At 39.0% G+C, this 15,127-nt stretch overlaps 1 protein-coding gene across 5 annotated transcripts in view; it reads left to right on the top strand.

Annotated features, from left to right (window-relative positions):
* PTPRD (protein tyrosine phosphatase receptor type D) overlaps positions 1–15,127 on the top strand; it is a 2,148,784-nt gene that overhangs the window by 2,086,881 nt on the left and 46,776 nt on the right. For all 5 annotated transcript variants that reach the window (XM_082470803.1, XM_082470804.1, XM_082470805.1 and 2 more), the window contains 2 exons: positions 2,028–2,203; positions 14,563–14,682. In XM_082470803.1, coding sequence (XP_082326929.1) covers positions 2,028–2,203; positions 14,563–14,682 — 296 coding nt within the window. The remainder of the gene's footprint in view (positions 1–2,027; positions 2,204–14,562; positions 14,683–15,127) is intronic.

The following is a 15,127-nucleotide window of genomic DNA, read 5'->3' as shown; positions in this document are numbered from 1 at the left end:
CAACAAAGGGCTGCCAGAACCCCAACTGCTTCTTGAGTAGCTATAATAGATGAATAATGTTACAACCAACCGTGCATTTCAGTTTTTGCTCAAAAGGCTTTTCACTAATGCTGGTGGTATTCCATATCCATGTGTTCATCTTGGAGCCCAGCAGTTTCCATCTGACTTTCATTACTTTTTCTTGAGAGGATCAGTTTTACAACTGGAATCAGAAAAGCAGTCAAAGTAATTGCAAGTGGCAATCAGTGAAATAGAGTAATCTTAGCTTGGGAACATATGTTCCATTATAAAGAAAATATTCTTTTTTTTTTTTTTTTTAATAAATCCAAGACTAATATTTTCCCAAAGTAAGAAGGGACCATGTACAGGTTCTATTGCTACCTCCCTGTAAAGTGTTTGTTCCCCTTCAGGGATAGGCAACTCATTACCTCTGGAGGAAATCTATCCCCTTTCTGATTCTGACTTTTATTATGCTGGAGATGAAATTCATCTCTCTGTAGTTACATTCTTCAGAACTGAAAGACTTGGGTCTCAACATAGTAAACCTCAAGCTCTCTTCAGACACTTATGGGCAGCTCTTATCTCCAACCCCTACCTTTTTGCCAGGTTATAATATATATTCCTTTCTCATAAGGAATAGCTTTGATTTCCTTAATCATTCCAGCCACTCTTCTTGAAAGAAACTCAAACTTCCCTATACCCCTTTTAAAGGTGTTGTGCTGAAGGAATATTAGACTTTTAATCAGAATATCTGTATTACATTACAGCTCTGCTACTTATTAAATGTTGGAACGGAGGCACATAATTTGCTCTTTTTGTCACTAGGGATAGCAAAGGTGAATAAAAGAGATGTGGTCTAGAGGCACATAAAACAAGCAATAAGCAAGTTAACAAACAACTAAATATGTAATTTCAACGTGTAATAAGTCATATAAAGAGTTGCCAAGAGGGTTCTTAGGTCCCAGGGTATCAAGGGCAGGCCTGCTGAGATGGAGGCTGAGTGTTTTCCGACGGGAACGAGGCAGAGAGTGTTGTAGGATGTGGAATGGTACTAAGCTAGCAATGTTTTCTAACAAAGCCAGCATCTAGAAGCAGGCCAGCGTCTAGAGTTTAGAAAGCGAGGAGGTGAGTGGGACAAGATGAGTCTGGAGAAGTACAGAGTTTTGTAGCCATTGTTGAGAGTTTGGATTTTATTTAAAGTATAAGGGGAAGCCATTGTTGGGTTTGAAGAAGAGACATTGCAGCGTCTGAAATATACTTTTAAAAATTGCTCTCATACTAGATAGAGAACAAACTGCAAAGGACAAAACAGAAGCGGGACAACCAATTAGGAGGCAGTTGTCATAATCCAAGGAGAGATTCATGTGATAAAACAACCCGTTGAGGTTTAAACGAGAAGCAGTACCCTACAGAGGTTAAGACACAGATGTAGCAGACTGCCTGCCTATAATTAAACCAGACTCCAGCAACGTCAGCAAGCTCTGTGCACCTCGGTTTCCACCTCTGTGAAAGGAATATCATGACAGAACTTCACAGAGTTGTTGTGAGGATTAAAAGAGTTTATATATGAGCTCCCTCTTAGCTAAATCTGGAAAGAATTTTTCACTGTTATGACATGTTCCACCCTATATTGCATTTTCAGGCTCAGGCATTATTTTAGTTGGTTTTTGTCTGGGAACGAAGAAGAGAATGAGTGAGGAAAGTGACCAGATAATTGTTTATCCTCCTTTGCAAGCTATATTTTGCTGATGCAATGGAGAAAACAGACAGCGTGTGAGAGAAAAGGCATTCTATGGACAATCGGTTGTGTTTTTCTTTCTTTGGAGTCCACCTTGTCACATTATAAATACAAACATTGCATTACTCTAATGTAATGGTCCCAATGAGACCTATTTTTAATCTTGTTTAAAACCCAAACTTTAATATAGTGTGACTCCTCTTAATATAACATTGTCATTAGGGCATGTCCCAGGCTGTTTCCTCTTGTGACATGTTCACCTCATTGAATAACACTCCTTGTTTTACAGGAATCCCAGGAAGTGACTATGTGAATGCTAACTACATAGATGGCTATAGGAAACAAAATGCCTATATTGCAACACAGGGATCTCTCCCCGAAACATTTGGGGACTTTTGGAGAATGATATGGGAACAACGGAGTGCCACAGTTGTTATGATGACAAAACTAGAAGAACGATCCAGGGTAAGGATGAATATCTACCTTCTTCCTCTTAAAATCTTCCCTCAGATAGTTCCTGCATTGCATATTTTATTCTGGTCATAATCTAACCTGTCTTTAAGCTTTGATTTTGTAATAGACACTAATTGTGAATGAGCATCAACAACTTAGATTAAACCATTCTTTAACATTCTTTTGAATCTTTCAGAAAGGAAATTCTCTCATGTTACGATGTGTGTGATCACTAAAAGAAAAAAAAATAGCACTCAAAGAAGTAGACAACTTGGTTAGAAAAAATAAATATTAACTTGGACATCTTTGTAAAATCCCCATTGAACAAGAACACACAGACTTTGGGGGAGAATCCCACCATATGTACTTCCCAATATTTTCAACTTTTTCTTTCTCATAATCTGCAGTGCAAAATCTAAAATTCTGTGAAAGAGGCTCTTTTTAAAAATTATTCAAATTAGCATAAATTAAGTCAGGGCAGCCAAAAAAATGATGTTGGTTAATACACTGCTGAGAAAACACATAAATGTGTAGAGGGCATTTTGTTAGTTTAGCCTTCTCCAAAATGAATAGATTTTAATAATGGAGTCATTGCTTAGTAAGGTCCAAGAAAGGAGTTTTATTCGTCATATGGGTCCAATATTATGGAGCACGGCACATTAGTTAAATGCTCTTGATTTGCAAAACTAGAACATAATGGGTAAGCAGGATGCCATATTCCCAAGTGAATATGCCAAGTGAATATCGTAGCCATCTGATGAAAATCAATCTGTAACCTTGAGAATTTAAGGAACAAGTAAGTCTCTGACAAATCACTGAAGACAGACAGCACATACTCTCACTGTATGCGGCCTTCGGGGCAGAGTCTGAAACCACCAGTAGAGGGCTCGTTCACTGGGGTCACAGTACTATCAAAAAGGATATTTAGAAGGAAGCCAAAGCCCAACTCCCCATTTGTTGTGTGACAGCTGAGATTTTTTTAATGTTCTCCTAAGCTCAATACATGGCAGTTTCTCTTAGCCCCAGTATGTATATGAGAGAGGAGTTGTAAGCTGCTCAGGAGATTCATAAGGGAAAAGCTCAGACTTAGGAAAATATAAAAAGTCCCAGCTGTTACCTTAAAGCTGGGAAATCAATAGAAATAGTACACAACTTGTTTAGCAAACCTAAAAAGCAATCAGGTCTTTTCAAAATGTGAATTCTACAGAAATATTGAAATATTGTCTGAAAAGAATTTAGATAAAAACTTTGATGGCTGCGAAGACGTCTCTGTGTTATACTTTACATGCAAATGCCATTCAAAATGGATGTAAATAGATCCATTATTGACTTGCACTCAGGGTAACCCCTATCTAGCAAGCCTTTGCTTTAAAAACAATCCCCCACCCAAATAATTATTGGATATAATCGTTAATCATTCTAACAATGCCTAACATGTATTGGATACATTGATATTTTACAACAACCCATGAGATAAACACTTCTGTGATTTCCACTTTATATATGAGTAAGGCCAGGACATTCCAGAAGGTCACCTAAGCTCATTCAGTTACCAAGGTCAGAGTGAGGTATTGAAGACAGCCTGTCTCCACAACATCTGTGCTTACCCACCAGGACATACTGTCTGTTAACACTTCTGTGAAGCAGAGACAGCTGAACTGTTATATTACAGCGCGCAAGTAAATCCAAGCTACTCGGACTGTTCTGCCTGGAGATACCGGCTGGTAACAAGCAGTCATTTGCAAAAGCTGTTTTCAGTTAAACACACATTTTTATCTTGACACTGCAGGCCTTCATTAAGCCATGCACAGAAACTTGTTTTGAAATAACCAAATGGAATTCTGCCCCTTTTCTCCCTAATTGCTTCTAATAATAAAATTAGTTCTAACTGGCCCCACTGCCAGTGCAACATCTGATGGTAATGAGCAATTCTTGGCGGAAGGCATTGTGACTTAAATACCTACAGTTTATCTTTATGTTGCAGGCTACCTTTTTTTCCCCACCTCAGACAGAGAAACTTATTTGGAAGTTACTAAATGAGCCTCTGTTTGCTCTCTTCATTAATTACACTTTGCTCTTGCAAGTTAGCTTTCTCCTTTGTTAAATGACCTGAGGAGGCCAAGTAAAGTGCTGTCTTGTGATTTTTATTCTGAGGTGGTTCAGCCTGTACCCAAACTTATGATGACCTGCGTAAGCCAATATTTAGAAATCTCAACCATCATCAACCTAATCATACAAATGAACCCTGACCCCCAAGGCCCAAAAAGCCCTTTGTTCTCCAGTCTAGAACACTTGAGAATAAGGGACCAAATGCCCTAGAGAGAGCTAACAAAGCCCTGGTCCTCCAAATTATCTCAGCCCCTCTTCATCTTCCTGCCTCACATCCTACCACCCCACCTTTCCCCTGTCCACTTGCTCTTTCCCCCGAAGTCCCAGGGAGGAAGCGGAAGGCATTCCTGGATTCTCAAAACAGGAACATAGATTAAATTTTGCTATAAAAACAGTGTTATAAATAGTGGTTAGTTGTTGCTGAAATATACAGCTCCATACTTGGGGAACTTTGTGAGTTATGTGGGCTGACCTGGGGACTCAATGAGTTCTCAAATCCCAGCAGCCAACTTCAAAGTAGACATATGAACTAGCCTGGCTTTACTTAGAAACTGCCCGTAGTCCCTCTTATAAAGAGAGGAGATCCAGGTAGTTTAAACAAATCACCTCTCCAAGGGCTGAAGCTTGAAATTTCATTATTTTGATGAAGGCTCAGGTTCCTGAAATAATATTCATCCCCTTGGCTTGTTGAAAAAAAGAGGTGAAAAAATAAAAAAATAAAAAATAAAAAGAGGTGTATGTGTGTGTGTGTGTGTGTGTGTGTGTGTGTGCGTAAACACTTCTGTGTATTACAAGTAGGCAGGAATACCTGTTAACTGGAGTGGGAAAGAGAAAGGAAAAGGAAAGGGAAGAGAAGATAGCATGATATTACACAGAACTCCCTGGGGGCACCACCACTAGAGGAAGCTACCTGACATAGTTCCAAGTAGGGGTGCCTTGCTGTCAAATGTCTGTGTTTAGATCCCGACTTTAGTGCCTACTAGCTCTGAGACATTGAGCAAGCTGCGGGACCCTCAAAGTCTCCTTTCTCCTTGTTGGATTACATGAAAGGGTTATTGTGGGTATTGCCTGAGACAAGGAATGTGAAAGGGTGGCTTAGTGAGTCTACACTATTATTTTTTGGTTGAGATAGAGAAGTTGGAGGCTTTACCATTATAGCTTTAGTCTCCCCTAAAGCTGGCTTCCAAATAATTCAATTTTTGTTCCCAAATGAAATGAGTTTGTTTCTCTGTGGTTGACAATGAATCCTAACCAAACTCAGAGTCACTGCACGTGGCGAAATGTGCCCGCTGTTCCCAGGATGGCACAACCGTGCATCCTAGTCAAGGGGAGAGCGTAGCTCAGAACATGGGGTTCTTTTGCACTTGCCTTTGACAGCATCTCCAGAATGGAGACCCTGACACAGGGAATGTGTTAATCAGTCTGCAAAAAGACCACAATAGAACATTCTGGCTGCTACTTTCATATATCTTGAAGCAATACAGTATGAAAATAGTGAGTAATGTCAACACGAGTTCCATGTAGTAATAATTATCACTAAATATAATATATTCTTGATAACCGCATTTCCTTCTGGTTCAGTTTTTCATTCTCCTTCCTCATTCTTTTCTACTTGGTGATGCTTGGGAACTCTCCCTTTAAAACCTACCGCCTGTGTTTCCCACCCTCTACTGTACCAAGGCTCGCTCTCACCATCTCTCTGTGGTTGATACAGCAGCAGGGCTTGTAACCTTTGCTGAGTTAGAAGAATTCACTCAAGCAAGAGGATACTGGGTTCATTAGCATGTGTTAGACATTTCACTGGTCTTTTGTTAGAGAATTGACCATTTTTAGCGTTTGGAGGGCTAAAGAAGCCCTTTACAAGTGTGAGGTATGGCTTAGGGCTTAAGGTGGCCATTTGAAAACTTAAGTTCTTTGATTTTTCAAATGCCATCACTCTCCCTCAAATGTAGCCTTGAAAGAATCCCAAACTTAAATCAGGAGACTGTTTCCACGGTTGTACGTTCACCACTTATCAACCCTGAAGAGAAAATGTGTAAGTTGAATATTTTCTTTGAGTTTCATTAGAAAAAAAAAAAAAAAAAATATATATATATATAAAGCTAAAAACTAGAGATTTTGAAGGTAAAGTTTGATTGCTGCCTAAAAATGCACAGATCAGGTTAAAGCCTTGTATACTGTGTGACATGAGGTACAGTTAGTGGGTTTTATTCCACAGTTTCCATCTTTTTTGCCAAGTCCTCTCAAGTTCTGCAGAGTTCATTGATTCTGCAGCGAGTCATTCTTCTGCCCCAGAATGTGGTCTCTAATTGTTTCCATGTTTCATAACATGCCAATAAGCACATGAATTGGTTTGGGCAACCACATGGAGGGAAGAAAAAGTTCGGAAAAAATGAAGCACCGGTAGGAGAGCAAAATGTATACAGCTGGGATTTCCACTCCAAGGGTGTTATTTGTGGGCAACTGGGACACATGGTTGGCAAGCCTCACTTGAAGAATTGGAGTCTCTGAGGTAGGATTTGCCAAGGTGATTCCTGGCCCAGGAAGCTCTATTATTTAGTGGGTGATTGTTCACTTTTTTTTTTCCTTTATCTATCTGCTTTTTGCTGTTTCTCTTCAACTTTGTTTCCCATCTTGAGGTATACAAGACAGAGGGAACGTGTACACCTATGGCTGACAAATTCTTGAGCAGCCTGTTGGAGGGTGAAATGGCTTCACCGAGGTTAAGGGATATTTGGCTTTCACTTGTCTTCCCAGCCTGCCTTCAGTCAGTTCCCATAGTTAACACTTATTGTTGCTTCATGTCTTGCAAGTTGTATAGTGGGAGTTGATTCACTTAAAGAGCGATTATTGTGGTGGTACTTAGTGCTATAAATGTCAAGGATGGGAGTGAAATTTTGACACCCAAAATATGGGACATGATTTGAACTGTCATCCAATGTGGACCACATTGATTAGTTAGTAAAAGCATAGAATTAGAAGTGAAGAAGTCTATACGTGGTTTCCAAACTCTCTAAATCCCATTTTCTGTTCCCAAGTAGAGAACCAGACAACCCAGTTGATGGCATCCATTGCTAGAGCAGAGCAAATGTTTTGTGCATCATGACTTACCTTAGGCCAGGAACAGGAAAATCCCTGCTCCAGTAAATATGGTTGTTTGTACTAATGAATGGAGGTTAGATGCTGTCGAGCCCAAAGGCACCAGGCTGGCATTAACTACACTATGTTAATAGTTTAGGGAGTTAAACTTGATGCTTGGCCAGTGGAGCACTTCTGACCTAAAGATCACTCACTCTTCCTGTGTCCTCTCCATTCCTCGAATGTCACCATAGTAAATTTACCCCAACAGAGAGTGACTGTGAGCTGGAGACATAGTCACACTTGCTTCTGTGGCTGAAGGCAATTCTGGGCAAAAAACAGCAAAAAAGGAGATTTTGATCAAACGTTTTCTTGTTTTTCTGTAAAACAAATCTTGAGATTCTTTGAAGATTATGAGGTCCTTTTGGGTTAAAAGTTGGCAGAATCCCGTTGAAGATTATAAATGGCAGTGTTATTGTTTTCATTGCCGTTATCGGTTTTGGAAGGCCCAGCCTTGGCCAGTGGCAGACTAATTCTTGGCCCTTCTGGTTTGTCAAGGTTCGGTAAGTTTAATGGAGAGCAAATGCTTTCCAAATGCCAGGTCTGTGTCCTTTTCCAAATAGAACTGGAAGTGCCAAAGGCCTTGAACATTTAATTTCTCAAACTGCAGCCTAAAGCACTGCCTATCTAGGGCAACAGAAACTGCTTTTTCCTTCAGCAACTGTAGGGACGGCAGTGCAAACATTGCCTTTGGAGTCTGCCGGATGTATGGGATTGTTTTTGAAAAGTGGTGGATACTTAATGTATATAGGACCCTGGCAACAAAAAGAATGATACTCATGTTGGCAACCTAAAGGATGTTTGGGTCCTTATCTGGCAAGTTCCACACTTTTGGTTTTCTCTTGTCAACAGACACAGTGTCAGATAAAAGAGAAAGAATCCCACCAGTTTCTTAACTGTTTGTTCGCTTCCTGGATTTTCTACCTTCTTTGCCCATCCCCCCTCCTCTATTTAGAATGGCAGCCTACAGATTCTGGCTCAAAACATTCCTATTCAAGTGAATTAGGCAACACAGCCCAAGGAATGAGCTGGACTGCGTGGGGGAGATGCAGCTGTGCTCCCAGCGACATTGTGCAAAGCCCCTCTTATTCTCCGCATTCATGTTTACAGCACTCCCAGGCTGGACTAAGTCACTTCTAAGATTTTGAGAAGTGTGGATTAATTTCTATGCCCAGGCAAGGCAGATATTCAGCTCGTATGCACCAGTATAGTTCTACTGGGTGTTAAAATTTTGAAATGTATCAATACTGGCTGGTATACAAACATTATCTTTTTATTGAAACTTTGTCACCTAATGATATTTCTCAGTGGCAGGGACACTGGAGCATTGCTGGACCACAGGCAGCCACTAGGCAGACAAAGACAGATGCAGAGGTGACAGTAAGGCTGTCTGAAGCACCCAGCCACTGCCAGCAGTGATTGGGGCTGAGGGGCCAACTCCACAGACCCAAACCATGAGGGAGGGGTTGATAGCCAAGTGCTATCTGGACATGAAAGAGAGGCATTTCACACTGTTTTCCTCTGGCTACAACAAAGTGCTAGACACTGGAGATATAATGGGAGAAATCATTGGAAAAGTTCAGGGCAGCTCCCTCTGTTAACCCCTGGCAGACACGTTGTCTTATTCTGTTCGGGCTACAGTAAGAGAATGCTCTAGACTGGATGGGTTATAAACAACAGAAGCTTATTTCTCACAGTTCTGGAGACTGGGAAGTTTAAGATCTAGGTGCCACTTCCTAGTTCATAGAAAACTGTCTTGTATCCTCACGTGATGGAGGGGTGAGAGAGCTCTCTGGGGTTTCTCTTATAAAGCACTAATCCCATTCTATGAGGGCTCCACCCTCATGACCTATCACCTCGCAAAGGCCCCACCTCCTAATACCATCACATAGGGGATTAGATTTCAACACATGAATTTTGAGGGGACACAAATATTCAGTCCATAGCATACATCAAACAAAAGGGAATATCAGGTTTTTAAATTACTAAATGCTTTAGAAAGTGTTTGAACAGTTCAATGAACTGATAAGCAGTTTTATGTATAATTTGGTTTACTTAGAGAATCATATTTTTCAACTTTATGGTTTTATTTATGAAAAGCTATTTCTATGCTGGTAGTCAAATGCTTTAATATCACTCTCATTTCAAGTATTCCATTGCCCTTGATTCTCCTCTAAATAGTGGTCTGCAAAGAGAAAATGAAAAGGGGAAATACACAAACAAGGCAGTTTTGCCGTTTGAAAATAGATATAGCTAAATATTGATATTAGTTCAGTAGAGAGAATGACACTATTACTGCAAGAGAAGAGAATCATTGAGATGATCTCTCCTTATTTTGGAAAAAACAGTTCAGCATATAATTCTTCTGTCCACTAAAATATATCCTAACATTTATCTGAAACTTTCATTATATCTTCCCTTATTAAATGTGTATTGATAGTTGTGTGTTAACATTTCCTTTTTCCCAATAATAACCCTGATTTGCATTATCTAATGTTAACATACTGTCCACTCCTTATAGAAGAACCCTCTGCCCAAACTTACTAAATACTGATTTCCAGCCATTCTCAACAATAGTTATGGTTTTCCAGGTATCATTTATTGTCTATTCTAAATCCTTCTTTGGCTAAATAAGCTGGCCCTAGGCATGCTTTTCCAAATAACATGTGGCAAATGTATTTTGGTTCAGTGATGCTGGGACCCTTTGGAGGTATTGGTTTGTCGCATTTAGAATTCTGATGCTTCACCATGCTGCCATGCTCAATAAGGCTTTGTTAAATTGAAATGAGGAGCTTTTGTTTTCATAAAGTTGTAGGCTATTTAAGAATAAGCCAACCTAGACCACAGTATAGTTGATTATAAAGTTGGCTTGCACGTGTTGAGTGCCCATGATGTGCCAGGCGATGTCCAAGATAAGCCATGTGGAAGTAAAAATGGAACTAGAAGGAGAGCATTTCCCCCAAAGCACAGTCAGCAGACCTGCTGGATCAAATCCTACAAGATATTTCCAATAATGAGTTTTTCTTTTGAATATATTTAAATATGTTCTATCATTCCATCAACTTGCTTTTAATAGTTTGCCACGAAAGGGAGAAAATATTCCATAGCATACATGTAGCGATGGTCAACCTGGTCTTTCCACAATTATAGACAAATGAAAGCTTACATTCAAAGGTTATTATCACACAAGGGGAATCCCCTTCTGATAATAAAAAGAAATATCTCCCCCAAATTCAGCCAGGAATCTGAACTGTCTCATTCAGTTTAGGCCTCAAGTAGAGTTACGGGGCCATGTTTCTAAACCAGAGCCTGGGTAGTGAGTTCTGCTCCGCTCCTTTTCTACCTCAGAGTCTAGTACATTCTCTTCTCACAGCAGACTGGGGTCCAGGTGCATTAAGGGAGTTGTTTGCAATCTCACAACTACCTACTTGAAAAAACAGGAAATGTAAACACACCTCCATATTTAGTCAATAAGACTGATGGATTGGGGGTGGGACTGCGTTTTTCACTATGACCGTCCCCATAGCCCCTCACACCTTACCGTCCATCTAGAACATCCTCAATACATATCTGCTGGGATGAATAACATATTCATTTTTTCACATTCACAATGTTTATAACAACCACCACAAAAAATTGAGAACATAATCTACTTAATAGTTAATAACAACTATTCCCATTGGATACCTATTTGCGCTGGCCATTGGGTTCAGAGTTTCAGGTGCAAGATTTTTGAGCCTTACAATAGCCCTGTCGTGCTGGAGATAATCATTCCCATTTTATAGAAGAGGCCACAAGGCTTTGGTGCTGGAAATAGAGAAGCAGCTTACTAGGCAACCAGTGAGACTGCCTGACCTTCCGTGCATCAGTCCTGAAGGCCACTTGTAGTCACTTCAGAATCAAATAAGAAAAGACAGAAATCAGTACTTTTACTCACTAGCTCTGGCCTTCTCGTTCTATATACCCAAAGGGGAGCCTCCTACACGTCTCATTTCTCACACTCAGCTCTATGAATGAAGCCTAACAAGTAGGAACTCTCTAGAAATACATGTCTCAGCTCTCACACTCAGCTCTATGAATGAAGCCTAACAAGTAGGAACTCTCTAGAAATACCTTCTGAGATTTTTCTCCCAGGAAAATAATGGTGGGGGAGGGGAGCGGTTATTGTCAAAAAAACATCTCAAGAGAGGAAAATGGAGCTAGTTCATGTGCATTAACTGATTAGAAAGAAATAACTTCTATTATTTTCCCGCATCCTTTTTAATTTTTTCCTCACTAGACTTCTGACTCGCTCTCTAACATTAAAATCAGAAATTATTTGTTTAGTGTACGGCTGAAAACGAAAGGCTTAAAGGAGTATTTGTCAGTAAGTCTAAGCCCTTAAATTTAGCCCTCAGAACTTGGGGGAAACCTGTGCAGGCTACTCAGAGAATGAGGTGGAGTAAAGAAGTGCCGGGGTCCTCGCTACTGAAGGGAGAATGTGTCGCTCTAGCTGTTGAGAGAGCTCAGGGAGCACTTCTAATCCCACTGCTGAGACTGCATGTGTGCATGTGTGCATACATTAGAACGTTTATTTTTTCATAAACTCCCCTTGCGAAATATTTCCTGAGAAAAAACGGCAATGTTTAAATATATTGGCTTCTTAAAAAAAGGCTCCTAGTTTCTACAGTTGCACTTAAAACATTTTAGAGGATTGCTTTTAGTAAAGAGTAAGGTTAGAGTACATTATTTAAAATGAGTACAAGAACTTTTGTTTTATTCTTTTAGCTAAAAGTGTTCACAATATTTACTCCTTATAGTAATGTTTTGTGGTAATTTTTTTTCCTAAAGACGTCAGAGTCTAAGTCAAAAATAGTTGCAGTTCTCAAACTTATTACTAGAAGTATGAGAATAATTAGTATAAATTTAAGTTTTCCTACATCTTAGGTATGGAGTGGATTTGTAGATGGAAAGTCACTCAATAATGGAGTCATTTTTCCAGAGGTCACATAAAGGCTGGCTTATGGTTCTTCTTTTCCTTTGCCTTATCTCACCGAAAGGTCTGAGGATAACCAATTCCCAGCTTTGAAACATAATTACATTGAATTGGGTTCAGTACATTGTACTGACCTTCTAGTTCATTTTGTTGCATTAACTTGCTGTTTTTGTGCCCGCCATAGTGGTGTTTGTCCTCGTGGGATTTGACCTGTTGGTTTTGATTTGAAAGGGTTGATGTCCAGCTGAAACTGTTAAGTAATGAGTTTGAGTTTCTCTCTTGATTCCTAAACTCAGTATATTGCTGGCATCCCTTCAAATGCTGCAATAAGAGGCCTCCAAAGTTTCTTTTGTCTTTTGCAGCGAGACATGAACTTGACATCTATTTCATGGTTTAAAACGGAGCCTTTGACTTAATTTATGTGATTTTTTTCCCATCTGAATTATGGCTACTTAAGTAGCGTTGGCTCTATTAGGGTAGTAGCCTTTGCTAAGTTTGTCCAGATACGACTTGGGTTTTAATGGATGGCCAGAGAACATATAGAGGTACCCAACCCTGGTCTTGCTACATCAATATTCTCCCTAAAGAACTGTCTTTCCCTTGTGTTATTTTTAACTTAGAACATATGGCAGAAATATAAAACAGAAGAATATTTTGTGCATCTAGAAAATGCAAGTCTTTTAAAAAAAATCTTACTAAGACACAAAGTCTCCGTTTTACTGTGAACCACTTTTGTTTGTTTTTCATAAAATAGATAATGTTTGTGTGGGTCTCACAGTTGAAATAAAGGCACAGAAGTCAAAGCTTGAGAATGCAGTCTCTGCTTTACTGTGTAACTGTACCTTCTCTTTCATCTAGTCTAGGAAATTGTGTAGAGGATTAACCCTCTCCCTTTTCAGAACATCCAGTATCTAGAAAGAGGCTGAGTCCTTTGAGCAGCAGATGCTTTAGGTGTGAAACAGAAAATTACAATATTATTTACAGAATGCTAGTAATATTTATATTCAACATAAAAGCAAATAATTATCTAGTAATTCTATTCACTGGGCCAAAAAATTCTAGTATCTATGGTAATAATGCCTCATTGCTTTTGTTTAAATCCAAAGATTGTAACTTTCACATATTTCTTTTTCAAGTAGAAGATGTACTTTCTAATATAAAATACTACTAGATTTCTTTACCTAGAGAAATGTATTTTCGTTGGCTTCAATTAAGAACTGCTCCCATTTTTTTTCTTTTAATGTGATATAGAAAGGGTAAATATATTCTGATCTATGGTCTTACTAGAAAATATAGTGTTGTCTTTGCTATTTTTCATTACACTTTTTAATGCCCAAAGGACACGTTTAGTAAATTGGAGGCTTACTGCAGACTTGGAATTATTCTTTGTTGCATGTTGAACTAATTGGGTTGAATACTTTTTATGTGCTTTTGTTGTTCAACTCCACATAATAATTGTAGATTATTCATCTGAAATGAATGGATTTTAAATTATTTAAACTTTGCCACTGCTAAGGGTCACTGTGTGACCCTCTGAGACTTTTTAAAGGACAGCTCTTTTCCCCCTAGACTTTACAGATTTAATTTGTTTTTGATACACATACCATTTATCCTATATTAAAAAATTCTATGTTGTTTGTTATACTTTGATAGATTTATAAATTATTTCTACTTTTCTTTAAACAAGCGTATTTGGAGATGGTGATAGCTCAAGATGAAACAGGTTGTGCCTTTTAAACCTTGATGGATGAACGCTAATTATCTCACCATGTCATTTAAGTGCCTAAGTGTAACCTTCCTGAAATGATTCTTAATGTCTATCCCAGAACAAATTTGTGTTTTCTTTTCAAGTACTCTGAAGTTTCAAATACCTCTCTCCTTATTTTACTCAGCGACAATCTGCAATTTATTTTTCTCCAGGAAAATTGAATCTGTTACTGCTTAGTATTCCTACCAGTTTGAAAAATGTGGTTTACATTGGCATCAGAGCAGCAATTTACATATATTGGGATAACAAGAATGCACGCCAGAAAAAGATCAACATAAAATGAAATGCAGAAAAGCTGTTTTCCTTCAACAGCAACTCAAAGTAAAACTAATAGAGAAATTGATGAGGATATGCCCTGAATGTGTCACTTCTTTCTTCTAGGTGAAGTGTGACCAGTATTGGCCCAGTAGAGGCACAGAAACCCATGGGCTTGTCCAAGTGACGCTGCTGGATACCGTGGAGCTGGCCACGTATTGTGTTCGAACGTTTGCACTTTACAAGGTTTGCTTTTTATTTTTTTCCCTCCCTTTCCCCTTTCCATTATTTAAAGAAAGCTTCTTTTGAGAAATCGAATATCTCAAGGCTTTACTTAAATCTTGATTCTACTGGCAACAATGAAGAATGAAATAATTCTTCCATTATCGCTCAGCAATTTTTCTCCTTGTCTGGTGATTTATCAGTAAATATGGAACTCTTGCTCTGAATGAAAGTCTCAGCAAATGAAGAATAGGTGAAGAAGAACTAGTTCTTTCTGTAAAATATAACAGGAGTGCTCCTGATAGTTAAACCTGAAAAATGAATGCTTCTCACCTAGGAATTTTGTCTTCCTGAGCAAATATTTGTCATTTACAAATAGCTTGAGGTTTATAACTCCAAAGAGTGTGTCTTCCCAAAGGATATAGGGCGGGGGAAGGAACTAAGATAGCACATCTCTGTGTTACCTCTT

Source organism: Balaenoptera physalus (assembly GCF_965194825.1).
Source record: "Balaenoptera physalus genome assembly, chromosome: 7".
NCBI lineage: Eukaryota > Metazoa > Chordata > Mammalia > Artiodactyla > Balaenopteridae > Balaenoptera > Balaenoptera physalus.
Note: the sequence above shows the minus strand (reverse complement) of the source record. Positions and strands in the feature narration are given on the sequence as shown.